Source organism: Rattus rattus, chromosome 4 (assembly GCF_011064425.1).
Source record: "Rattus rattus isolate New Zealand chromosome 4, Rrattus_CSIRO_v1, whole genome shotgun sequence".
In the NCBI taxonomy this organism is placed as follows: Eukaryota; Metazoa; Chordata; class Mammalia; order Rodentia; family Muridae; genus Rattus; species Rattus rattus.
The window spans coordinates 20,806,882-20,833,769 of NC_046157.1; the positions used below are offsets into that span (position 1 = coordinate 20,806,882).

At 44.4% G+C, this 26,888-nt stretch overlaps 3 protein-coding genes across 3 annotated transcripts in view; 2 read left to right on the forward strand and 1 right to left on the reverse strand.

The window, feature by feature from the left end:
• Kpna1 (karyopherin subunit alpha 1) overlaps positions 1 to 26,888 on the forward strand; it is a 257,120-nt gene that overhangs the window by 51,300 nt on the left and 178,932 nt on the right.
• Positions 6,646 to 8,569, forward strand: Wdr5b (WD repeat domain 5B). Its single transcript, XM_032900170.1, has one exon. It carries the CDS (start codon positions 7,034 to 7,036, stop codon positions 8,018 to 8,020), a length of 987 nt encoding a protein of 328 aa, XP_032756061.1. The 5' UTR covers positions 6,646 to 7,033; the 3' UTR covers positions 8,021 to 8,569.
• The window catches only part of LOC116898817 (protein FAM162A-like), a 232,486-nt gene continuing 215,072 nt past the window's right edge, over positions 9,475 to 26,888 (reverse strand). The window contains 5 exon segments of the mRNA XM_032900171.1: positions 9,475 to 9,623; positions 11,803 to 11,831; positions 11,834 to 11,910; positions 16,279 to 16,387; positions 18,539 to 18,661. Coding sequence (XP_032756062.1) covers positions 9,531 to 9,623; positions 11,803 to 11,831; positions 11,834 to 11,910; positions 16,279 to 16,387; positions 18,539 to 18,661 — 431 coding nt within the window. The 3' untranslated portion in view covers positions 9,475 to 9,530.

Sequence of the window (26,888 nt, forward strand, 5' to 3'; positions counted from 1 at the left end):
CTTATTTAATGATGACTGTAATGTACCTGCAAATGGCGCTTCCAGTTCTGTGCTCACTCACCCACATTTGTGCTTGGACTAGAAGGGGAAGAAACAAGATAAAAAGGATGATTGCCAAGAGAACTGCAAATGAGTTCAAAGTGACTTCTCGGTGCTAGTTGGCCATCTTGGCTCAATGTTGGGACACACTATCAGAGAGGAGTCTTTTCTTTTCTTTTTTTTTTTTTTTTTAATGATACCTATTCAAATGAATTCTGAAGGAAAGTTGCTCAAGTCTGTTTCAGAGCATACCCTTTTGAAATCTTTTAGACTACTCTTCTAGAATTCATCATAACCCCAAAATAGATAAAAGCTATTATCTGAAGTTGCCCTGACAAGCTGTTGCACATCTCTGGTAAATCCTACTGAATGTAAGGAATATTCAGAGTTTCTATACCTCATCATGATGTTATTTAAGCCAACTTACATGACCTGATTTACTTTGAAAAATTTGTTGCATGCAAACTAGAAAGTTCCAGAGACAAAGGACATTGCTCAGCCAAGAGTGTGAGGCGTTCTTGCCCTAGTCTTTACTTGTGTCTGTGCTCTGGGATGGATGCTGCGTCTGATGTCTGTGCCATTGATGGAGCAGACACTATAAAAACTAGTCAACTCCCATCTGTCCTGTTGTTTTCTAGTGCTGCTTTGTGCTGAGAGAACATGTTAGTTTACTGAACTTGACCTGTACAAGACTGATTCTTTGTAATTTTAGGGATAAATTAGGTGGTTAATTTAAAGATGAACTTTCAATGTTGCCTTTACATCACATTACAATATCACTTTTTGAGAAGGGTAATAGAAGCAATTGATTCATAGTAAAATTTTGTTTTAGCTTTTTGACTTTTCTTGTGGCTGATTTCTTTTTAAATTGTAAATTACTGGTAACATGTTATTTCTATAGAATGCTTTAAATTATGTACCTTCTATTGGATAGTTAAAACCTTTGCATCTTATAAACGCGTTTGATCGAAAAGAAATACAAAGCACACAGAGTTGTCACCCCACCTTACCAAGAGCATAGAGCTGGAACTTTTGTAGCAATATCAGGGTGGCCCCGTGAGTTCAGGTCCATTCATCAGTGTGAGCTCTTATCTTAAGCCTGACCAGAAGTTCATGAACTTTAAATATTCTGAACGTTGTTTTTATAGTAAAACGATTGTTTAAGTGTAAACATTAGAGTCAGCTAAACCCCAGCAAACTTAGATGTTATGGAACTGAGTATTTACATGACAGACTTTTTTGTTTTTTAATGCAAGTGGAATTTTAGGGGTTACTTGTAAATCCTATTTTTAGTCTTTCACCTGGCAAAATCTATTAATTTAGTTTAATCTTTTGAATATTTTTATCAGAAAGGTATTACTTATTACAGAAGCATGTTATTAGTATTTATAACACAAAACCTCTTAAGGATTTTAGATAGTGATCAGGGCAAAGTGGCTTTGTTGTTGTTCCTTCCCAGTCTCCCTCCAGACTTTCCAAGTATGTATTTAATACTGAGAACTTTGATTTAAAAAGAAAAAAACATTCAGAGAATTTGAGATATAAAGGTATCTGGCACCTGAAGCACCAGAAGGTAAATACAGTTGGGTGGAGAAATAATTGGGAGAGTACAGATGCTGGATGTAGAGCACATTTAGGAGACTCTTCTGTGAACACTTGTTCTTGCCACCAGTCAGAGCTTGTAGACTGCCCTCACTCGCCCACTGCTGGAAGGAAGCTCTGCTGCGCCGGGGTCGTCCCCACACCAGACAGAGCTGTTGGACCCTGGGTGTTTCTTCAGCCTTACTGTCCTATAATAAATCTGAATTGTTCCAGTTGCTGCTGACTATGCCTAAGAAAACATATGTAAGTATAATTTGTCAACCAAATTCTGTTGTACATGACTACCTACCGGCAACTTTGATTGGTTTCTGTAGTGCTAAATAAACATTTCAGCTGTCTGACCCCAAACATGGGGCTGTATTGTAAAACAGGTTTTCCTTGGGTTATGGGATTTATTTCTTATTAAATTTGGGACATTTTACATATCAACAAGCAAGCCATTTTAGCTGTTTTTAGGGGCTAAAGCTTTTTATTTAAGTTGGGAAGTGCATTGAGTACCATAAGAAAAAGGAGTCAGCTTTTGAGAGGGGGACTCCCACATTCCCAAGTTTGCTCACTTGCAGTTTCATTTTGAAATCCTAAATTAGTAGAGCCATTTCCTTTTGTTTGGGGTAAACAAATCAACTATCTGCAGAGTTGAAGATTTTGGTCTACTGTTTCCTATCATTCAAAATTAGTTAAAGGTAGTAATTGGAGACCAGATGTGACTAAGTATATTTGTAATATAAATGATATTCTGTAATATTCTTTATTGTCAGGAAAGGACAGCTTAGAAGAATGAGTCCTAAGACATCAGGATAATGTTTAATAAAATAGATGTTTACTATTTCAAAAATATGACATTGCTGGAGCTGGAGAGATGGCTCGTGTTAAGAGATCATCTGTTAGGAGAAGTCACTGCCCGTGAAGAAGAGGGGGTGGGGATCCTGGCACCCCTGTCAGGTGGCTCATGCTGCTGTCACTTCAGTTCCAGTGGAGCCAGAGCCACCTTCTGGCTTTCTCAAGTACCACGTGCACACATGGTGTGCATGCATACCCGGGAACAAGCACTCACAGATGAAAACAAACCTTAATTTTTTACAAAGTGTCAAACTACTGTTGGTCATAAGATCATCTGGAGGCTCCAGGTAAGAGGGAATATTAGTGGAGCCGAGGTTCAGTTTTCAGCTAAGAGTAGACAAATTTTTGTTTTCCTTTAGGTCAAATAAACGCAAGTCATATTTAGTGTCTATTTTGTTCCAGTTAATTGACTAAGTGAGTTCCCTTAATCAGTCCTCTAGTTGCTATTGAAGATGGAAGATTAAGATTTAATGGATTACTGCTTCAGTGTCATAATTCTTAGATGGGCTGTCCAAAGGAGAGCCTTGCAAGTTCTGTTTCTCATGTCAGACAACATTTCTGTGCTCAGGAAGTCCTGGGCTAGATTTTTTAATAGTCATCAGTGGGCAAACCTTTTGTATTAGACCATTGTTCCCAACCGTTCCTAATTGGCACTACTTTGAAGTGGCTCCATCTCATATATCACTATTGCTATTAATTTACATATATGGGTAGATGAATTGACTGTCATTAGATATAGTCAGGCGAGTGCAACAGTGGTTTAAAAGAAATTCAATTGTTGGTTATGAATTTAGTGACCTAAGTGAAAACAGAGATACTGATGAACAAAAAAAAAAACAAAAAAAAAACAAAAAAAAAAAAAAAAAAACGCTTTGGGGTGCAGAGTATCTGGTCTTCTGAGTAGCACCATGGGCATGACGTTAGCCTGCCCTGCTCTCTTAAACGTAGATTGCCCCGTGAACCTATCCCTTTTGTTTGTCCATTGGTTATTTCCTACCTCAAAACATTCTGACCATCCTGTGCCCTTTCTCAAGAGTGTTTGTACACCTGATCTGGAATGGCTATTGATTCTTTGTACTGTATGCATTCTGCCAGGCCTTGGGTGAATGCTTTGCACATGGTCAATTTTCAATAAATAGTGAATGAGGAATATACACCTGTGATAGTAATGGGTGCTGGATTACAAGAGGAAATTCAGAGGGATTCTCTCAGAGTTGGATAAAACCAGAATTGACAACCGTTAAAGCAAATGTCTCAACAAAATGTTTGAATTGTAGTTACCTTTGAGGATATAAAGAGGGACCTAAAGACTTATGAAAAGAAACATTTCCAAACCAGAAATCTGTCACATCAAAGCAATAACAGGAAGAGGAAAAGCTGCTGGTTTACTCTGCAAATAACACTCCAGTGCATTTGATGTATAGCAGATAGCACCTTATTAGTCTGTCCTGATATACTTTGAAGTTTTGTTAATATACCCACCTGAGGTGGGAACAGATGGCTAGACTGTCGACATTTCCCATTTTCACATACTGCGGATATTACAGAAGAATGCTTTATTCCTCTAGGCTTATGAGACAAAAGAAAACAAAAAGTTGGTATATTTTGTTACTCTTGAGTGACAGTTTCACTCTTTGGGGGTTTACTGGCCAGGTAGCTTAATGAAAGAAACTAAACTCTAAATGAAAACATAGCTTCGGTTCCTGTAAACTGTTTCATGTTCAGTACACAATTGTGGACTGTACAGATTTACCACAAAGCTTGAGTGATTTATGCCCACGATTCACCTACATAAGGGGGTGTGTGTGCGTGCGGAGCGTGCGTGTAAAGAGCAGTAAGAGTCTCATGAAGCCCAGGCCAGCTTTGTAGCTGATAACTTTGAACTGGCTCCCATGCTTCCAATGCTGGGGTGCTGGAATTAAAGGTAGGCACCATTACACCCAACTCTTGAGAGGTGTTGAGGGCTGAACTTGCAGCTTTGAGAATTCTAGGCAAGTATTCTGCCTATTGACCCATATTTCCAACCTGTCCCACGTTTGAAAATTACTAAGTATGCATGCTCGTTTGCAGTAATAAAATTGTGCTTTACACATCTCTATCCATGCTCACTTGACACAAGGAAGTTAGTGGAGTCCAGAAGAGGGACTGTAACAACTAGAACAACAGGTAAGGAGAAGATAGAACACAAAAGACCAATGTTGGGGACAAAATAGTACAGGGCTTGGGAGTTGTGTGGGCAACAAGTTGTAAGCACATGATTTTACAGGGTAGCATGATTATTCACATGCCTTGGTAATTAGTTACTGATGATTTCTGGCTTGCTGAAGATAGTGCTTTTAAGTTTATGATCAGTCAACACCTTAAATTTTGCATCATCTTTAACTTTTAAAAGCTACTCAGTTATAGGTGATGTTCATTCCTGTTTATTCTGACTAGGTTTTGCAGATTGGGTAGTCTTGGGAACTGGATTTGTAGTCCCAAGAACTGCTTTAAGGAAACCAGTTAAAACAGCCCTGAAAGGAGTAATCATCCAAGGCCATGTAAGTCTGGCACATTTTTTAAAAATGAGTTTCAGTACTTCTATTTAAAAACTACTGAGGAGGTGGGAAATGAGCATTTGTGTTATATAGATGGGAGGCTTGGGAGAAACAGTTCTGATTTTTTTCAATGAACAAAACTTAGAGGTCACCTTGTCTTATGAGAAGGGTAGGTTGTTAGAAAAGGATAGGCATGATACTGGTTAGAAACTCAAGATTCTACTCTTGACTGCTGCCACCTGGGGACTACTATTTCCTGTTGAACACAGTCACCAAAGCCCACTCCTCCCCAAGAACCACGCAAATCCTATTAATTTGTTATGATAGTTTGTTAATTCAAGAGTATGAGTAATGACGAAAAGTCTTATTCACAGCTTTTTCTTTCTGGAAGTCCCGATGCTATTTATAAACAAATATCCTACAAATCAAACTGCTTTACTCTTCAAAGTCATGTCTCAATCTTACCGACATCAAATTTGTGCACCTTTTGTCCCTCATATGTGTGTAGTAGTGAACTAAACAACCAGCACCATCCCGTTAGCTCCTAGATTGTACCCATTATTTCATTTTGGTTTTTAGTCATTATAAAAATATGTATTTACTTAGCTATGCAATGTGTTTTAGGTGAGTTAATAAAAATGGAAAGTTTTGAATTGATGATACAGTCTCTATATCAGAAGTCACAGTTAAAATGTAGCTCAGTGGTTAAGATCATTGGCTGCTCTTCAGAGGATTTGGACTGGATTCCCAACACCTATATGCAGCTCACAACCATCTGCAACTCCAATTCCAAGACAATGGATGCCTTTTCTGACCCTGAGTAGTGCATTCACAAAGTACACACACACATGCAGACAAAACATACACCTAATCAACGAGAGTAATCCATTCTCTCTTCCCCTCTTCCTCTCTCCTCACCATGGGAGCTTGGCCAGTAACCAGCACCAACGTAATGCGGTACGAAAAAGAGGCAATCCGGGTGTGGTGGCAGTCCTGTAATCCCAGTACTCTGGAGGTTCAGGCTTTAAATTCTAGTCCAGTCCGGGCAACAGTGAAACCCAAAACCCTGGGTCAATACCTTGGTCCCTGCCCCCTCGTGAATAGAAATGATGGTCCACACCTGCAGCCTCAGCACATTGGAAATGGGAGTCATTAGGACCATGAGTTCAGGTTCGACTATGACATGACTATCAGAAAGTACCAGTAAAAAAGGACTCACTGAAACAAAATGTTCCTGCTGAAGAGGGCAGTTGCATGCAGTCTTGCCTTCTTGACAAGACAGAGCTCTGACATATCAAGAACCTGAATTACTATATATTTCCTGCGGAAGCGTAAACTTTCTGGGTTAAAAACCAAAGGTTTGCTGATTGCTCCCATCATAATCTTGGGTTCTTAGAGTCTGTGCATTGGCTCGGTTTCAGTCTCCTTGCCACAAAAGCAGACCTTGTGACAGCTAGACTCAGTCGGGGTGGGCGTGGGCAGAAGCCTCCTCAATATGCACAGCCTTCCTGAAGTGCCTGCTGCTCCCCTTCCTGCACCCAAACCTCTCAGGCTAAAAACCCGGTTCAGTGTCAGCTTCCTGTTCCGGAGAACCGGAAGCAAATGCTGACCTCCTTCGGCGCGTGCGCAGCCTGGCAGAGTGTGTACCTGGCGTCGTCCTGGGCTCTACTTGAGCCTCTCAAATCCTGATTCGTGTGACGCCATCCGTTGCTTACTATTCCCCGACATTTTGGAGCTTGGGAGGGCGTGGAAGACGACTTTAGGTGCAGCCTCCAATCACCGCTGGTCGTCTTAGTCCTTTAACAGCACCCGGCACGATTATGGATCCCAGGACCACTGTGATCTGTGATGCTATCGAAGAGCAGAGTATTCCAAACTTTGCTGTTGACTGGGAACGGACCTTAAAGAGGATCCCATGTTACAATCAAAACCGTCCGCCTTCCAACGGCAAGTTTTATCTTCTGTAAGGGTTGGGGCCGGGGCCGGACGCCTGCGCAGATTGTCGAGCCGGATCCATGGCAACCGAGCATCTGCCAGCAGAGAGAGCACAGTCGCCCCTCTCTGCCCCCCAGCGGGTGGAAGAGCCACAGAAACCCAACTATGCTCTCAGACTTACTCTTGCGGGGCACTCGGCGGCCATATCATCAGTTAAGTTTAGTCCTAACGGCGAGTGGCTAGCAAGTTCTGCAGCTGATGCACTAATTATAATTTGGGGAGCTTATGATGGGAAGTGTAAGAAAACACTTTATGGTCACAGTCTGGAAATATCAGATGTTGCCTGGTCTTCAGATTCTAGTCGTCTGGTTTCTGCCTCAGACGATAAAACTCTAAAGTTATGGGATGTGAGATCTGGAAAATGTTTGAAAACACTGAAGGGGCACAGCGATTTCGTCTTCTGCTGTGATTTCAACCCACCATCCAACCTCATCGTTTCAGGATCTTTTGATGAGAGTGTGAAAATATGGGAAGTGAAAACAGGAAAGTGCCTCAAGACTCTGTCTGCTCATTCGGACCCCATTTCTGCCGTACATTTTCATTGTAATGGGTCCTTGATAGTGTCCGGAAGCTATGATGGTCTTTGTAGAATTTGGGATGCTGCGTCAGGCCAGTGTTTAAGAACACTTGCTGATGAAGGTAACCCTCCCGTGTCTTTTGTAAAATTTTCTCCAAATGGTAAATACATTCTCACTGCAACTTTGGACAGTACTCTTAAACTGTGGGATTACAGTAGGGGCAGATGCCTGAAGACATACACTGGTCATAAGAATGAGAAATACTGTATATTTGCCAGTTTCTCTGTTACTGGTAGAAAGTGGGTTGTGTCTGGTTCAGAGGACAACATGGTTTACATCTGGAACCTTCAGACCAAAGAGATTGTACAGAGGTTACAAGGTCACACAGATGTTGTGATCTCAGCAACCTGTCACCCTACAGAAAACATCATTGCATCGGCAGCATTAGAAAATGACAAGACAATTAAAGTGTGGTCGAGTGACTACTGATGAGGAAAGCCGAGTTAGACACAAAACTGAAAGGATGGTTTCTTTGAATTCTGGCATGGCTCAACAAATTGTCCTTGTATGAGTCTGAGACATTTTAACTTGCAAAACAAGACCCTGTAAAAAGTCTAGGACCTGGGGTTTTTGAGCCCTGATCTCAAGGCCTGCTAGAATCTCGTGTGTTCATCCCTGGACAGTGTCTCATTCTCTTTCAATAGCTTTCCCAGAGGGATATGGTTTTTGGAATATCTAGAAAGGTGACATAACAGGATGACTGAGAGGAGGAGGGACCTGTAGCCTCTGGTTTGGGAGGTCATTAAGGGCAGTGACATTAGGGAGGTACTGGGAGAATTGGAGATGTTTTACATGTCACTTGAATATTTTTGGTGTTATTCTACACAATGGGGCATCAAATTGCCAAATTAATCTGTCAAGTTGGGGACAATAAATCACGGTCTGGTTTGTTCTGTGAATGAACACACAATCCAACACACAGTGCCTTTTGACGATAAATGTGCAAGTGATAAAAATCAAAGCATTTGATACCTAAAATGAAGCAAAGGCAGAAAGTACATATAGACGGGCAGCATCAGGACCATTAGAAACTGAAGCCCTAGGCAGCGTTGCATTGTAATGTGTCTCATCAAGTTTCTGAACAGTGGCATGGGGTACAACTATAACTCTGAGAACTAGTGTGTGTGGTGGCTATGATGGCACCATCTGTTAGCACTAGGGAGGCGTTGAGCCAGTGAAACTACCTGTTCAGCAGAAACTACCTGAATACCAGACACCTAGGAAGCACAAGGACAAGGCTAACGAAGACGTACTGATAGCCGTGTGTACTTTCAAACACTAACAAGGACAGGCCCTGCAGTTCCATAAGTACAAAATGTAATTCCCTGAAGAGTAGAAAAGAAACTAATTGGGAGCCAAGCCATGAAGTAGGAGGTAGCAGTGGGCGGCCCCTACCAGCAAGTCCATGATGAATGATAAGCTCCTCAAAACTCTTGGCCAGGGCATTCTTAAAGGCTCTCCAAAATGCCTCCTCTTACTGGCATGCTAGACCATTCAGTGCATGGTCTGGTTTCTTTAGAAGCTTTGGGGAGCCAGCCTCCACAAAGGCACCCCGGCTTCTTATCCTGTCAGAAAGGTATGCAGAAGAGAACCGTACAAGGCCCATGTCTCAGGATATACACGTCGCCTTTGGTAGGTGAGTAGGTGCTAGATAACATACCCGACGCTCCAAAGAAGAGATAATACTAAGTTTGGAATCATTTGCCTGTTTCCACTTTGTGAAGTGGGGAGGTTAGGTTTTACTTGGATCAAAGGAACAAAACACAGATGAGTCATTCTCTAAGAAAATTTACTTGTTTCTCTACAGCAGAAATAGGGAAGTGGAACACATCTTTGCAAAGCGCATGTCTGCAAAGTGGGTGTCAGATCACATCCTTTCTAAAGCAGGCTTCTTGTTGCAACCGTACTCCTGGCTTTTCCAAATCCAGCACAAAAACATCTAGTCCGCTTTGGCCTTCATAGCTGCCTCCTCTCTCAGACGGGCTTTCCTTTCCAGGTTCAAGCTTGTTAAAGACTCATGTCTTTTTGCAGCCTAAAAGGAAAGCCATTTGATGAGATGACAGCAGGTTTGGAAGGCTGTTCTCCCCTTATTCTGAGAACAGTGGGTTAACTGCAGCACAGGCCAGGGTGGTCAGCTGCCTGGACACTGGACAGTCATGCCCTCTACACACTTTCCACCCCCTTCTGACTTGGGAACCCAACAGCCCATCCAAGAAGCACACAGCTCCCCCTCCTCTGCCCGTATGCACTCTCTCCAATCCTGTGTCTTCCTCACATCCTTCCCTCCTTTCCCAATGTACCACACTTCATCTTCATTTCTCTCTTCCCCTGTTTGCTTCCCTAATCTGTGCATACACTTCCCTCCCTCCCTTTCTAGCCCTTTTTTCTTTTAACAAAACAGTTTCGGGAATCCCAGGCTGTCCCCAAATATTACCCCTCATGACTTCTAGAATCATCCCTGAACTTCACCCTTTCAAAGCAGCTGGCAGCATGGGAGCAGCCTCCTTTTCCTTGGCTTCCTCAATGGGAACTGTTAAAACTTGTGTGGAGCTAATGTGGTCAGATCAGTGTTTATGTCAAGTACAAGGATCTAGCAGCCTCAGAAGCTGGGATTTTCTGACATCCGCATTACTTCACATGTGAAGAATTTGGTGGGGGGAGAAGACTGACGGGAAACAACTGTCAACAGTAAGGACAAAGCAAGCTGGTAACTAACTTATCTCTTCTGAGTGATCTTAGCTCAAAGGCTTTTCATTCTAGCACACACCCTTGGAAGGTGCTGGAGGATGTCCTGGGGTAATTTGCTTCTGAAGATCTTTAACATCAGCCAGCCATTTCTTGGAGTTCTAGAAACCCATGTGCCTGTGCACAGGCTTCTAAAGGTTTTAGTCTGAGAACCATGAATGGGAGGTCAGAGGTCAAATGGGGAGATGGGAAAAGTGAAGTGGGACAGGCTCATTTTCAAGAGGACTTCACCCAGGTCAGCACCCTTGACCCTTTGTGCTCCTCGGAGGCCAGACTGAAATGGCTAGTGCTTTTATGTGACTGCAGGGCGTGCAGAGTCACCAGCTCACTTCCTTCTCACTCTGGAGTTGCTCAGGAGAAGATCAGTTGACAAGCCCTTCTTTAAAAAGGTTCCAGGAACTGGAGTTACAGATGGTTGTGAACTGCCACATGGGTGCTGGGAACTGAACCCAGGTATGCTCTACAAAAGGCGTAAGAGGGCCTGACCACTGAGCCATCTCCAGCCTCCAAAGTAACCATATCTTAATAACAAGACGCGGTTTAATAGGACATTTCAATTTTTTTCTTTTTAAGTTTTTGTCTTTTTACTTACTATGTGAGTTTTGGAAGGTGTACGGTGTATGTGTAAGCTTCAGGGCCTTCATTGTAAAGCCTGTCGATGAGAAAGCTTCTCTCTCAGGTTCTCACATCCAGTAAGGGAGCTTAACAGTTGTGCTGTAGAACACATTATGTACCGAGGAGGAATTTCACTCTCACCTCAGTTATGTCTAGGTTCAAATTCTGTCATTTGGGAGATGCGTGACTGTGGGCAAGGTGCCAAGACTACTTTAAAAAGTTATTTACTGGGTTGGGGATTTAGCTCAGTGGTAGAGCACTTGCCTAGCAAGCGCAAGGCCCTGGGTTCAGTCCCCAGCTCCGAAAAAAAGAAAAAAGAAAAAAAAAAGTTATTTACTGCGTGTGTGCAGGCACAGACACACATGAGCTATGGAGTGCATGTGGGCACACATGAGCTATGGATGAGCATGTGGACACACATGAGCTATGGAGTGCACAGACACACATGAGATATGGATGAGCATGTGGACACACATGAGCTATGGAGCATGTGGAAGAGTCCAGGATGAGTCTTAGGAGTTAGGGCCTCCCCTTACTGGGATGAAGGGACTGAACTTATGTCATCAGGCCTCTGCCTGCTGAGCTCGCTCTCTCTGCTGCTAAAGCCTCCTAGGCTGCCGCTTCCTCCTCCTGTGGTAGCATCTCTCTCTAGCAAGGCTGTAGGTGCAGAGGACACCACTCAGAAGAGCCTAGAGTGCAGTAAGCATCCAGTCAGTAAATTAACACAAAGTATTCTTGGAGCCAATAAATTACTATGAGGTATTCCTGTTCTCAGAGCAAATGGACATGCCAATCACCACTTTTCCCCATCTTTGGGGGGAGGCGTGAGAGACAGAGGAGCCCACTCTCACCTTCTTGCCCTCAATAACCATATAGACGATCCTGCCACTGTTAGGGCAATCATTAAATAGCTGACCTTCACCCGGATCTTGTTCTTTGCAGCGTCAAGCATCTCAAACCTAGTAACGGGAGAAAACATTGTTAACTCTTTTCTTTCTAAACCTGTAGCAGGGTCAGACGCTCTGTACATCATGATGTACACAGTGGTGTCTATAAATAGAAAAAAGAAGCTAGGACCTAGGGACCTCGTACTACCTTGGAGAGGGTGGGCCAAGCTTACAACTCTATATTTTTGGTTGTTCTTTTTGGAGATAGGGTCCTTCTTGCTTTCTAGCCCAGTCTGGCCTTGAACTCATTCTTCTCTCAAAAGGCTCTGCTATGAGCTTATGTTATAGCAAAAACATGGTTCAGAAAGAAAACAAACATGGAGTGAATATCCTTTGTGTACTCTAGTTTTCTACTTTTTGAGGGAACAGAGGGTTGAGACAGGGTTTCTCTGTGTAGCCCTGGCTGTCCTGGAACTCACTAGAGACCAGTTTAGCCTTGAACTCAGAGATCTGCCAGCCTTTGTCTCTCTAGTGCTGGAACTAGAGGCATGTGCCACCACACCGGGCTCGACTTCACCCAGTTCTAAACTTCTTATGTATGGTGTTTTGCCTGCATGTGTGTCTGTGCACCATATCCATGCAGTGTCTGAGGAGGCCAGAAGAGGGCACTGGATTTGGATCCCCCAGGGCCAGAGTTACAGAAGTTTGTAAGCTTTATGTAGGTTTTGGAAATTGAACCTCCGATCTGGGTAAAGCAGCCAGTGCTTTTAACCACAGAGCCATCTCTGCATCCCTGATTACTCTAATTTTGGACTTAGGGTTGGGGGAGGTTAGAAACTATGTTACCAATTCAGAGTCTTTCCATTTTTACCAACTCATCTAAAAGTGCACTTCATGACAAAATTCATGTTTGCTGGGAATAATGGCAGAAGCCTTGAATCCAAGCAGAGGAAGGAGCAGCTTTGGGAGTTCAAGGCTAACCTGTTCTACATAGCAAGTTCTAGGATAGCCAGGGCTACACAGAGACTGTCTCAAAACAAACAAAACAAAACAAACCTTAGGCTTCATTTCAAATAATGCACTAAAAGGCCACTTTTCTCCAGCTGGTAAGGCCTGAGACCATCTGGTCAGTAAAAAACCCTTAAAAAATCTTGTTGTGAAGGGTTTGCCAGAGCTCTTTGACAACAGAGCCTGTGCTCTTTGGGAAGTGCCTAGAACCTGTAACTGACTGCTGACCTATGTGCCTTCATGGAGAATTTCTCAGGCCAAACCGAAGAGGCCTAAGAGCCTCTAAAGAGAAGGCTGCACATAGGCCAAGGTGCCTGAATCGGGTTCCCAGGACCCCTATGGTGGAAGGGACGTGTGTAAGTTGTCTAATGTTGACACAGGTGCTGTGTCACAAGCACCACCCAAGACACTAAATAAATACTAGTAAATTAAAATAGAATGAGAGAAGGCTTTGTGAGTCTGAAGGAAGGCAGGAGGTGTGGCTCAACCGCTGTATGGTACCTAGGAGAGCCTCAAGGCAGGACACATGAATTCCAAGTGGGGTCTGTCTACCTAGCAGGTGTGACATTACCCATAAATAACGGGACTGGAGTGCTTTTTATGTCCTTCCCTGTTACTTAGCGCATATAACGTTAAGCATCAGCAAAGGTAACAGCTTTCGAACACAGCCCTGGAGGAGCCCAGGCAGAAGGACCCTGAACACACGCATATGTGATGTAGGAGCTGGGCCGGGGAGGCTGAAGTGTGTGTGTGTAGCTCTCCAGGTGCTGAAGCTGGGCCTGCAGAATGGAAGGAAGTGGACAAATTCTAAAGACAGTGAATGCTCAACTGCTTAACTGAAATCATTGGAGATCTTGCTGGTCACAAAAACAAACAAGAAACAAAACCATTTTTAACAGGTGTGATTTGAATGAGAATATCTTCCCACAGTCTAGAGCAAATAAATACTTGGTGACCTGGACCTGCAGGCTGTTCTTCAGTGATAGGTTCCTAAGGGGGAGGATTGAGGATGAGGGAATAAAGAAGACGGAAAGTCAGGACCAGCCGATGACTTATGCCAAGCACGTTTATTAAGTACAGAATCTCAGAGAGTTTGAGAGGAAGGTGTGGGAATGGGTCAGAGTCCGTAGAAGCTCTCACACAGTGGGATAAAGGCAACAAGAAGCTAATCACGCAATGCTGCGGGAAGGAACATCGGCTACCTCAAGCACTTAGTGGCTTGGCACTGACAAGTCCAGTTTCTTCAGGGGAAAGGGTAGGTTCCCAGGAACTAAAACCTTAAGTTGTTTGAGGCCCTGGCCCCAGACTAGAATCTTGTCATGTCTACCCCTGGGCTAGGACACAGAGCTAGCATTCTTTCTGCCCTTCAATCAGGGCTTTTTTTCCAGTGGGTGCCACTGTTTGAGGAGGATTAAGAGGTGTAGTCTTAGCTGGGGGCAGGCTCTGAGGTCTCCAAGCCACATGCCTTTCCTACTTCACCCTCCTTCACCTTCATCCTATTCCCTGCTTACGGTTTGACATGTGAGCTCCCAGTCACAGCTCCAGTCTCTATGCAGCCTGTTGGACCCTCTGCAAGCTGTGGTTTTTAAAGCAACTTAAAAGGACACTGTTTAATATGATTGGTCAACTAATCTAACTTACGACCTTCCCAAACAGTGGCACGGTTTACACGTAGAGACCATTTACAAAGGGAAACATATTTAAACTATCTCAAAAGGAACACATTTGGTTTAAAAAAAAATCACATGAATTTGGAAGGAAAATGTGGTAGGAGCTGTAGGAATAAGTGGCTAAATTAAATCAAATTACATTTTATGTACATATGAAATCCTCAAATAATGATAATAATAAAAGGCAAGATAGTATCAGTTCTGAGAAGGTCTTTGAACCAGACACGGGAGGCAAGGTTTGCTGAACAAACTCTGAACAGCACCCCTTCCCCACGCCCCACCTCCTGGTATAGATCATCTTGTTTTTGCTAAAATATCAGAAAACCAGGGCCCAAGTAAGAGCTGGGTTAAGGAAGACTAAGGCTTTCCTCTGGAGTGAGTCCAGTGACAACCATGTGCTCTCTAATGCTCAACCAGCAGGGGCAGCAGGGCTCTATGAACACGAAGCAGATACAACCTGTCTATCTGGACAAGATGTGCTGCTCGAACCCTGGTCTTTTTCAACTGTGACTTGAGACCAGAGCCAGAACACCCAGGAATAGTCTCTTGTTGACAGGGAAATTAGTCAAGTCCCTTACTTTGAGGAGGAGAATGACTACAGGGGAGAGTTTCACTCCTGGCCAACATGCTGGCCAGTCAGGGCCTTCAGCACAAGGCTGAGCAACGCTTCTACCTGAGACAAGTTTGCCCCAGGGATGTGTGACAGTTTGAAGAGAGTCCTGCTGACATCAAGAGGGTAGAGGCCAGGGATGGTTAAACATCTCAGCACACATGGCAATTCATAAAGCCCTAAGTCTTCCAGTTCAAAGTATCAACAGTGCTAACTGAAGCTGCAAAATCCTGGCTGGGGGGACCTGCAGAGGTCACTCAGAAATTCTGAGAGTCAAACTGCAGCCAAGGGTTAGGGAGGCAACTGGGAGAGGAAACCTCTCCTGGTTACCGGAGGGATACCCAAGGTGACCAGTGTCGGACGAGTTCGAGATTCGATTTGCTTGGGTCTTTGAGGTTTTTAGTCCAAGATTAATGCACCTGCAGATTTGCATCTGTGTGAAGGCAGAATACCCTTCGGAAGTGTGTGAGGTGGGGTGGGGCAGCACTTACCTTGAAGGAAGCAAAAGGGCTGAAGAGGACATTAGATCCCTGAAGGTCTCCCATTTACTCCCCCCCCCTTTGGTTTTGAGATAGGGTTTTTGTATGTGGTCCTGGCTGTCCTGGAACTCACTCTATAGACCAATCAGGCTGGCCCTAAACTCAGAAATTCACCTGCCTCTGTCTCCCAAGTGCCAGGACTAAGGCATGTGCTAGCACCACCTGCCCAGGCCTCACCTCTTAGTGTTTCTATGACTTCCTAAGAGTGCCACCACCTGTGGGCATTTGGATGATGTTTAAGATCCAGACTGAAGCAGGACAACACTATTACTCTCAAGGCTGATACTTGGGTGGATTTTGTAGGATGTAGTTACGGTCATTCTGCTAAGCTTAAAAACCAACTAAAGGGGTGCGCACTGCCGTTAGCTCTGCTCTGGAGCTAGACGTAACTAAACTTCAGTACCCCACAGATCCTTCAGTCACTAGGGAACACACTAAACACGTTTCCAACACTCTCTAGTCTGGGTACTCGCCAAAGAGGAAACATGCAGAGAATGAGGAATGTTCTACATCTGGTCAGTAGATTTTAAACAGAACTCAAATGCACTCTGCTCTTTCCTTTACAGGTCAGCGAGAAGCACAGGCTGCACATAGCCCTCAGTTCAGCACTCACGAGATTGTCTCTGGGATCTCTTCCTCCTTCTTGAAGCGGCCTGACCACAGCAGGATCTTCTTCTCGAAGTCTGTGGGCTTGTGAAGCGGCACCCTGTGTCTGTAAGACTCTGTGGGAAAAAACCAGGTAGGAATCTGGCTTGAGATGTTAATGTTCAAATCAAGCAATGACAACATACTGTTTGTATCTTTCAGTTATTCATTTAACAACAGCAGGAGACTCAGGCCGATCCAGACTTTGTGTTATGAGTAGGACTGCACAGAATGCCTCGCTTCCCGATGCATTCCACAGCACCCGAGGACTCAGGCAGAAGGCAAGCCCCAGCCACTGCGAAGTGGAAAGGAGAGGATGAGCGGGGAGGCCAGTAAGGCCTGCCTGCTCCATGGGGAGGATGAGTGGGGAGGCCAGTAAGGCCTGCCTGCTCCAGGGCAATAAGGAAACGGCGTACCAGTTCTGATTACATTAAAAGACCTTCAACCCCAAGCTATGAAAGAGATCTGCTTGATGCTGTTGCCTAAGTACTGGTGATTGGTTCTAATTGTTTGAATTAATCCAGCCCCCCCAATCAGGAATCTGCATGTCCCAACACTGAAGGTTCTTGTTCCCAATTGGTTTTTGATTGATCAATTAAAGAGCCAACAGCCAATGGCTTGGCAGGTACACTGAGGTACACCTTTGGATGTGTACAGGCTAGGAACTGGAAGAGAGGAGAGGTCACCATGACCAGGAAGAAGAAAGACCAGATCTAAAGGCCCATGTGAGGATAAGGGAAAAGTGGCCACATGGGCCACTTCCTCAATTGTGTTTGGGTAGCAGAAATGAAATATAAATTTTAGGGTCGGAGAGTAGCTCAGTGATTAAGAGCACTGACTGCTCTTCCAGAGGTCCTGAGTTCAATTCAACCTCTGTAATGGAATCCTATGCACTCTTCTGGTGTGTCTGAAGACAGGTACAGTGTACTCACATACATAAAAATAAATAAGTCTTAAAAAAAAAAAGATTTTAAAAGATGTTAACTCAGAAGTACTGGAGGGGAATGTTTGCTAGCAGCGGGGAGGATAAGAACTGCCCAGCCTTGGAGCCTCGTGGGCGTGATTAATGTGTGTGTGTGTGTGTGTGTGTGTGTGTGTGTGTGTGTGTGTGTGTGTGTGTGCATGTGTGTGCGTGTGTGTGTGTGCATGTGTGTGCGTGTGTCTGTGTGTGTGTTTATGTTATGTGTATGTGTGTATGTGTGTGTGTGTGTGTGTGTGTGTGTGTGTGTGTGTGTGTGTGTGTGTGTATCTTTCGCTCTGGTGGGTGGCTGAGAGCACAACCTGCTGGGAGTGCAAAGCAGTTTAACTAATTCTACCACACCAGAGCAAGCAGTGCTTACAGATTCCATCTACCACATCTGGCCCCGGGACTGAAGCCAGAAAGGCACTGTTCACCTCAGTCTTCACACCGGATGGAAGAGAGCACGGGGAAGAGTATAGAGTGGGCAAAACATCCAAGCAGGAGGGAGCACTGATGTAAAAGTGAGTGGGTAGGTTCTGAACCAGAGTTAAGACAGAGGAGGATTCTGGAAAAACCTCAAACCTGGAGGATTTAAGACCAACAGTAAGTTAGCCAAAACGTTATGAAGATAACTAGTTAGAGAGGAAAGGGGCACAAACGCCATCTTGGATTTGTTCAAGTCAATGAATCAATGTCCCCCGAGGTCCCATAAGTAAGGAGGAAAGATAAGCTTCTGTGGAGGGTGAGTCACCGAGATGCCTAATGGCACTCACAGCTGCTACGTTACAACTGTGCACCACCCTCCTTCCCACAGTGGTGGCAGGGATGAGAGCTTACTGAGCCTCAGGTATGTAGAAGAGATATGGCTGAGGTTGGTGCCAAACCTAGAACTCATTATATTTTATTCCAAACATAATAGCTTGATGTGGCTGAGATGACTCAGACATGAGTTCAATCCCCAGGACCTTCCAAATAAAAAAGAAGTAGCAGAGGCATTTGCCAGTCTGCAAACCATATTCAGGGAGAGACCGTGTCTCAAGAAACAAAACTGAGAATGGTTGAGAAAGACAGCTGATGTTTGCCTGCAGCCTACACGCACACATGCACATGCTTTGTTGTGCACTGTGAACACAACCAAGAACATGCACAGTCGGAAAGGCAGAGCTCCGTGACCCCGCCTCTTCTGGGTCTTCAGATTGTACACAATTCTAAGGAGTAGGGATGGAGGCCGCTCATTCCATAAATAGAGAAATCAGTAAAAACTTACGGGTTGGAGCTTTGGGACTTTCCTGTGGCTTGGTGCAGAATCCATTGATCCTCTTCAAGTCAGTGTTCCTGGTTAACCTTAGAGGTGAGGAAACATTTCTTTCACATAACCTAAAACAATGTCCTAAAAGAGAGATACATATTTTAGAGAGAAAGTCTGATGCTTCTTGAAGATGATAAGTTCCTGCATGTGGTTAAGTGTGGTGGTGCAGGCCTGTAATCCCAGCAGTTGGGAGGGATAGGAGGAGCATCAGGAGTCTGAGGCTAGCCTGGGCTACACCGAGTTTCAGGCCAGCTGTATAGCAAGACCCTGTTTACACTACCCTTCGCCCCCAGAAGAAAGGGCAAGTCTGCAAGTTTTCATTTATATACACAAATCACAAAGTAATTTATAAAAGTTGGCTGTGGCGACACAGGACACAGCACTTGAAGACTAAGGCATGAGGATTTCAAATTTAAGGCCAGCTGGGGTCACACAGTGAGCTCAAGGTGAGCCTGGGCTACTCCACCTTGAAGAAACAAGCAAAGAAAACAGACACAAATTCTTAGAAAATACAGTTAGCTTGTTTAGAAACCAATGTATGTAAAGCATACAGGCTACACACATGTAGGAACCATCTGTACCTAAGATGCTATGCCAATTAAGAGACTAGAGACTGGCAGCATAGCATTTCATCGTAAAGTCGATGCAGGTACTGCCCACAGCACAGCAGCGTTACTCCTGTCTCTTCAGTCAGGCAGTTGAGGCAGTGAAGAGTCGAGCTGGAGTTCTTAGCAGCTTGTGCTTCCTATCACACCACCTGGAGACCTGGGTGTCATGAGGCATGGCGGCACCTATCTGTAACCCCAGCACTTGGGAGGCAGAGGCTGAGGAACCTGGAGTTCCCGTCATTCTGTTATATAATAAGTTGAATTGCTAAATCGAGACTTTGTCAAAAAACACCAAGCCTCTTTCCTTCCCCACTCCAAGACCTGTATATTGATTTGGTCATTTAGTGATACTGAATCGACCAGCCCAGGTTACCCTAGGTTAAAAGTTCCCCAGCCGCCCTTCCTTTGTGTGCTCACAGAAGTAACTGCTTTTTGCTGATTCATCATGGATTGCCACACCCTTTTCCACAACATTTGGTCCTTAGGTATTGGTCAATAGGATTGTGGGATAAATGCTCGCACAGATAAGCACATGTACACACACACACACCCCTCTTAAAATCCCTGCAGGTGACTTTCTGTTTAAAAGCAGTGCTAGTACCATAACATGCAAAGCTTCTGTTATCTGGAAGTCCTCGAATGTTCCCATCTTTGATTTGGAGGGACCTTTGGCTCCTCAGTTCCTTCCACATGAGATAAGTGGTTGCTGACAGCTTCCTTCCTCTCTGACATGTTCCAGACACACTTTGAATGTTCCCACCCCTAACTTGAAATTACACATTTCTCCAAAAGGATCTGGGGAGTGGTTTTAGAGACCTCGTAGGGACATTCATAGTTTGTCACCCTTCTAAAACCTTTTTGGTGAACAAAGCTAGTGTCTTAGGAATACTATTGATATGATGAAGCACCATGACTTAAATACATAAAGCAAGTTGGGGAGGAAAGGATTTATTTGGCTTACACTTCCACAATGTAGTCCACCGTCAAAGGAAGGCAGGACAGGAACTCAAAAGGGTAGGAACCTAGAAGCAGGAGCTGATGCAGAGGACATGGAGGGGTGCTGCTTACTGGCTTGCTCCTTAAGGCTTGCTCAGCCTGCTTTCTTACAGAACCTAGGACCACCAGCCTAGGGTGGCCCCACCCACAATGGGGACTGGGCCCTCCCACATTAGCTACTAATTAGGAAAATGCCTACAGTCGGATCTTATGGAGGCATTTTCTCAATTGAGATTCCTCCTTCCAGATTACTCTAGCTTGTGTGTTAACAAAAAATTAGCCAGCAAAGAAATAGATACCTTCATTAAATACTTTTGGGCTGGAGAGATGGTTCAGTGGTTAAGAGCACTGACTGTTCTTCCAGAGGTCCTGAGTTCAAATCCCAGCAACCACATGGTAGCTCACAACCATCTATAATGAGTTCTGATGCCCTCTTCTGGTGTGTCTGAAGACAGCTACAATGTACTTATCTTAAAAAAAAAATCACACTTTTAAGTACATTTTAGGCAGAAATTTTTACCTTCTATATGAATAATTTAACCAATTAACGACTAAACATAATTAAAAGTAGATAAATCCAGAAAGTTTTAATGCGAGTAGGAAAATGGAGTCACAAAATGTAAGGTCATGCATGGCATGAGATGGCTGGCTTCAGAATGGGGATTGTGGAAGAGCTTGGTCCAGGGACAGAGGAAAGAAGGAGACTCTGGGAGGTATTACTGAGCAGGAAGGTGCAGGTGATGGATCTAGCTGCCCGTCCTCCCCCCACCCCCCGCACTCTCTGATGCTCTGGAAACAGAAACAGAAGGCCAAGGACTTGTCATTTGCACAGCAGCTCTCAGCTCTGTGGGCACTGCTAGAGGATAGAGCGCCTGCCGGAGAATCTCAGCCTCGAGACTGGAGCAGTGAGGAGTAGGAGAGGCTTTAACAGTAGTCTCTCTGTCTGCTCTGTCCCCTCACTCACACTGACCTCTCAGTCTCTGTGGACTCCTGAATTTGTCTTTATGAGGGATGAGAGGCTGTAGGTTTTTTTTGTTTGTTTGTTTTGTTTTGTTTTGATGTTTTTCCTTGCTTGGTAACAGATAATACACCCTCATTAAAGGAATCAGGAAGTGTTTTGAAATGGGAATCTCACTATGTAGCCCAGGCTGGCCTCAAACTCTCAACCCTTCTGCCTCAGCCTCCAAGTGTTGGGTTTACAGGTCTGTGTCATCACCTGTAAGACCTAGTAAGCCCTGCTTGAAAGGTCTTGTCTTTTCTTTCCTTCCTTTTTCTTTGCCTTACTGGGGACACAACCCACATCCTAAACCGTACTAGGTCCACACTTTACATTGAGCTACATCTCCGGCCCTTCCCTCTGCCTTGAGAGTTGTAAAGGACTAGTTCTCATTCTCCTTAAGTGTTTGGTCAGATTTTTAAAACATTATTTTGGCCCCCTTTTAGTAATTTTTGCTTTTTCTAGGTGTGTCCATTTAATCTACTTTATGTAATTTTGGGCATATAATTACTTTTAGTATTGTCATGCATTTGGTTGGCCACAGAAATTTCTGCTTAGTTTAGAGGTCACCTGATAGTTACACAAAGTTTCCCACCAATAAGTCTGGGAGTTTTTGCTGCCAGTCCTGAGGGGATGAAACCTGTCTCAAACTCCAGGCAGGCAGCTCCCATTCCCCTCAGCTTTGAATCCCCACTTACACAGAGCCCCAGTGAGGAGTGTGAGGGTTTGGAGTCACCCTCGGCCTCTCCTGATGCACATACTCTCTCCTGCACTCCATCCCAGCAGTGCGCCTGAGCCTGTCAGGTCAGAAAGAACACCTCCCTAGCTTTTCCTTCTCAATGCTTGTGTTTGTTTACCTGGCTACCATCTCTGCACCACATTGAACAAGCGCCACAGGCATTTTTTCATCAATGTCCCAGAGACAAAGCTGTTTGCACAGTTTAGGAAGTGGAAGGTTCCTACAAACTGCTACACAGATCAAACAATAAGAAATCTCCCGGGTCCAGGTGGGAGCTCGAATCCTTCTGCCTTCACCAGCTCCTGCCATTACTAAGATTGGGGCTGCTGGTGTTCCAAGGTGCTGTGAAGCAAACCAAGTTAGAGCTGCTAGGTCTCAGGGTTCTTACCACAGTTCATTGACTTCTCAACAAAAGTTCCTCAGATTGTGAGGCCTTATAAAACCCTGACAGCTTTCATTTACACAGTAAGGGATGTCCTTACTGATCCAAGAGAATCTGGCCCTCTGTGCAAAGCCACCTACAGGGACTGCTCCTAATGACCCTGCTCTTTTCCTCTTCTAGGTTTTTGATCTCAACAGCACTGTGACCGCTTCAGCCAAGGGCAGCAGGTGTCACGTGTCAGAGAAGATAACTGCAATTGCCCTCATTTGCTTGCCCATTTTGAATGCGATAATGCAGTATTACAGCACCAGGGCGCATCTGATTGGAGGGCGAATTAGAAAAACAAGTGGCAGTGTCTGGCAGATGTGACGACTCAGGCCGGGCTCTACCATTTGGTTCATGTCCCAACATCCCTCAAAAGTAATCTTTAGAGCAATTTTCAGCTGTACCCCAGGGGGCCAGAAGTCCTGACAAAGGTTGTTAGGGGGTGAGGAGAGCCTTCTCAATAGTTCTTTACAGGACAGACAGAAGCACAGCTGCTGAGTTCCTCAGACCTTAGTGTTAGGGTCAGCTGCAGGCCTGTTTGAAACACACCACACTGACCTCTAAAGTCTCTTTTCTTTTTCCTCTCTTCCCCCTCCCTCTTTTCATCCAGGCCACCATGATGTATCCCAGGCTGGCTTTGAGCTTACAGAAATCCCTCCACTGCTGGGATGACAGGATGAACCATCATACTCAGGGTGAGGTTCGTTTCTAGCAGGCTAGATTGCACTTTGGGAACCTAGTACCCCATCCCCACAAATGGGGGTGAAATAGATATGACATAAAATTGACCATTTCAACCACTGTTAAGTACCTGACCCAGCTTCACTGCACACATTCCCTGTTGTTCCCCCATTACAACATCCACCTCTAGGCCTGTGCTAAACCAGGGAGCCACTGATCTGAAGTGACCCACAAGGACACACTCCACATAATGCTGTCCCATCCTTCCTCCCCCCCAAAAGGTAGACAGCAGCAAGATAAACTGGAGCTCAGTAGATACTCTACTCTCTAAATGGAAAGCAGGGGGTAAAGGCAATAATTTATTTCCTTAGTGGCCTCTTTCCAAAGAGAATAGAAGATTGGCTGTAACTTGTTCAGTTTCAGCAGTGATAATAAAAGCAAAAATACTAGTCTACAGTGTTCAGTGACCATCGGCCATAAATGCATGTGCAGGTCTTTATTCGTTCACCTAGGAGACAGGAACTGAGTATCTACTGTGTGTACAGGACACTTAGGCAATATAAGGGGCAGGTAAAAATCTGTGCTATTATGACTTACATTCTAGTGTGAACACACACACACACACACACACACACACACACACACACACACGTCAGAAGCTCACTGCCAAAGAGAAAAAAATATAAATGAAGGGGGCACTGGGACATGACGGGCCCCTGTATTTGAATGAGTGTGTGTGACGTTTCAGTCAGGAGTGTCTCTTTGAGGATGTCAGTTGTAGGGTTAGGGAGCACAAAGAGGCCACCGAAAGCGGAAGGGAGTAAATGTAGGGGGAGAATATGAGATCAGAGATGTACCCTGGACAAAAATGGGCCTAGGGATTTGAAGACATATTTATCCACGTAGAAACACTGCCCAACCATTCCTGTCATTCCATACATACATTAATAAAACATACATACATATGGTATTTATACACCTTAGAAATATAACAGATGAGCAAACACAAAATTTTCAAATGTTATTACTGAAAGCAATCACAAATTACTTGATGAGCTCATGGTTTTGATTTTATAACAAAATGAGAGCACAGACAAGCCATGTTTCATTAACTTTCCTGTTTGGTCCCTAAGAGATAAAACACATTGCCCCAGATATCCAAGACAGAAATTTTCCATTCTCTGTGGATCAAAATTACAAACACAGAAAGCAAAAGAAAAACAGTCCTTGAACCCTGTGGCTGCACTTGAAGCCTTGTCTGTCCCTGGCTGACCAGTCAGCGCTCGGTCCCCAGAGCCCTAGCAGGAAATCCAAATGAAGCCCCATGGCTGCCTGCAAGGCTCTGACTAGATCAAACTGACCAAGCCCCTGTCTCTTTTAAGAGTAGAGGTTCTCAACTGTCTATCAGAGTCAGAGACTACTGGACCTCACTGCCTAAGTTTCTCACAGTTGGAATGGATGGGTCTGAGAATGGGTGTTTCTAACACGTCCTAGAGAGCTGATGCAGCCTGTCTAGGGACTCGAAATTTGGAAACCTCTGCCACACAAGTATTGCTGCTAACTGGTGGCTGGGGGCGGCGGTTGGGGAGAGGGTCAGGACAGAGGTGGGAGGTGAGGCTGGCTGAGGTACTAACTTCGCTTCTGGTAGTTCTTTTCCTTAAAAATCTCCTTCAGTCCAGGATGACACATGAATAGAATTTTGGTTTTGAATCTCAGGCTCCTTAAAGATCTTCTTAGAGATAACTCACCACAGGGCACCCTGGGAAGTGACTAATCTTTAGTGATCAGTGAAGACAGATGAGAGTTCAGTCAGCGTCCATAAAGGGACATGTAGGCTATCTAACAGTGTTCCTCTTCTTGGTGTCAAGATCTGTCGATGATGGCTGTAAAGTCTGACAGCATTTACTTTAAAAAGCCACAGCACTTGTTAAAACTGTATTATAAAGAGGAAAAATTTAAACATCAACCAGGACATCAGGGGTCCATGCACATGTTTCCTCCCTCTCACCACCTGACAGGCTGGAATCAGTAGCACTTCAGGTAGCGAGGGGCACACTGTCTCACGATTGCTTCCTAAATACTACCCTCTAGCACAAGGAATCCTTGCTACCTAAGGTGTTACCGATTCCAGCAGATCTACAAGGCACAGGGACACAAGAAGGACCAGGGACATCGTTTATTCCAAAAAGTAAGGAACTGTTAAAAAAAAGAAAAAAACCCACAAAACAACAAAAACAGCCAAACAAATGAAGCCACATATGGTGGTGCACACCTTAGTCCCAGCACTTGGAGACAAAGACAGATTGATCTCTGTATGTTCAAGGTTAGCCTGGTCTACGTAGTGAGTTCAGGACAGCCAGAGTTACATGTTAAGACCCTGTCTTGAAAACAAAACGATCAAACAAATGGAAAGGAACATGTAAAGAGACACAGAACTGATCTAAGAGAACAGGCCAGAAACAAGATACATGTGACAACTGGCTATAACTCATTAGTCCATGCTAATGTAATTAATAGGATGAATAAGTAAATGGGGAAAAGGGATATATTTTTCTTCCAGAAAATTCAAATGAGAGGCAAACAGAATTGTGCACCATCTATACAGGTTTCCTGTAAAATTATTCCAAAGTAAAGATATTCTTTAGGATCCAGGTGGTTGTGGCACACACCAGCACTTGAGAGGCAGAGGTGGCTCCGAATTCAAGGCCAGCCTGGTCTACAAAGCAAATTCCAGAACAGCCAGGGCTACACAGGGAAACCCTGCCTTGAAAAACAACAACAAAAAAATCCCCAAACGTGCATGCCACACACACACATGCACACACACACACATACACATGCACACACACATACACATGTGCACACACACACACACACACACACACACACACACACACAAACACATAGGCACTGAGTCTTCCTCACAACCAAGTGCCTCTCAACCCTGAGTCATCTCAGTTTTGTTGGTCAAACTTAGACAACAGGTGCAACGCTGACGCTTAACGCCTTTGTCTCTGGCTGGGTCCAAAACGCCTTCACAAAGCTAATCCATTAAGCAGCAGCAGGGTTCTACTGCTAGATTCTCTTTATTGTTAATGCTCAATCCATTACTTCAGATGCTGGAGCCCTGGTGGAGTGAACTGCAGAGCACACAGCCCCTAACAGTCAGTACTTGCGGACAAGCTGTGTGCATAGTCCTACAGCTCATCTTCTCATGGCCCTTGGGAAACCCATGAACACCTCTCTCCCACAGTTCCCTGAATGTCCCACAATGATGACCAAAGCCCACCATGCAGCCCTGACAACTGGTTCTGCTCTTTATTTTTACCGCAATACCCAGTCACCTCGTTCTTTTCCCTCATGACACAGGGCAGGAGCTGCCATGACCTTGGCTGGAAGAAGCTCTTTCTGAGGCAACAATGTCCTTCTCCCATGTCCTGCTTAAAACTCTAGGTGACTAACTAGGTGGTTCTTATGATAGCCCTCAAAATGCCTATTTAATCCCTTTAAAACCAAACGAGGGTATTGCTAATACTTTTACAGTTGTGACAGGAAAGGGCAAATCTAAGGGGTTTTGTGTGTGTGTGTGTGTGTGTGTGCCAATTTTAAGTCTCCAAAGGAAAAAGGAGACATACAGTATTCCAGGGATGGCCAAGTTCCTACATATCAGTTTATCAATACTGTATTTCTCCTTTTTTAAATATTATTTATTTAATGTATATGACTACACTGTAGCTGTCTTCAGACACACAGAAGAGGGCATCAGATCTCATTACAGATGGTTGTGAGCCACCATGTGGTTGCTGGGAATTGAACTCAGGACCTCTGGAAGAACAGTCAGCGCTCTTAACCACTGAGCC

Bases quoted from the DNA above. Each gene is read 5' to 3' on its own strand.
- Wdr5b (XM_032900170.1), top strand. From the start codon at position 7,034: ATGGCAACCGAGCATCTGCCAGCAGAGAGAGCACAGTCGCCCCTCTCT.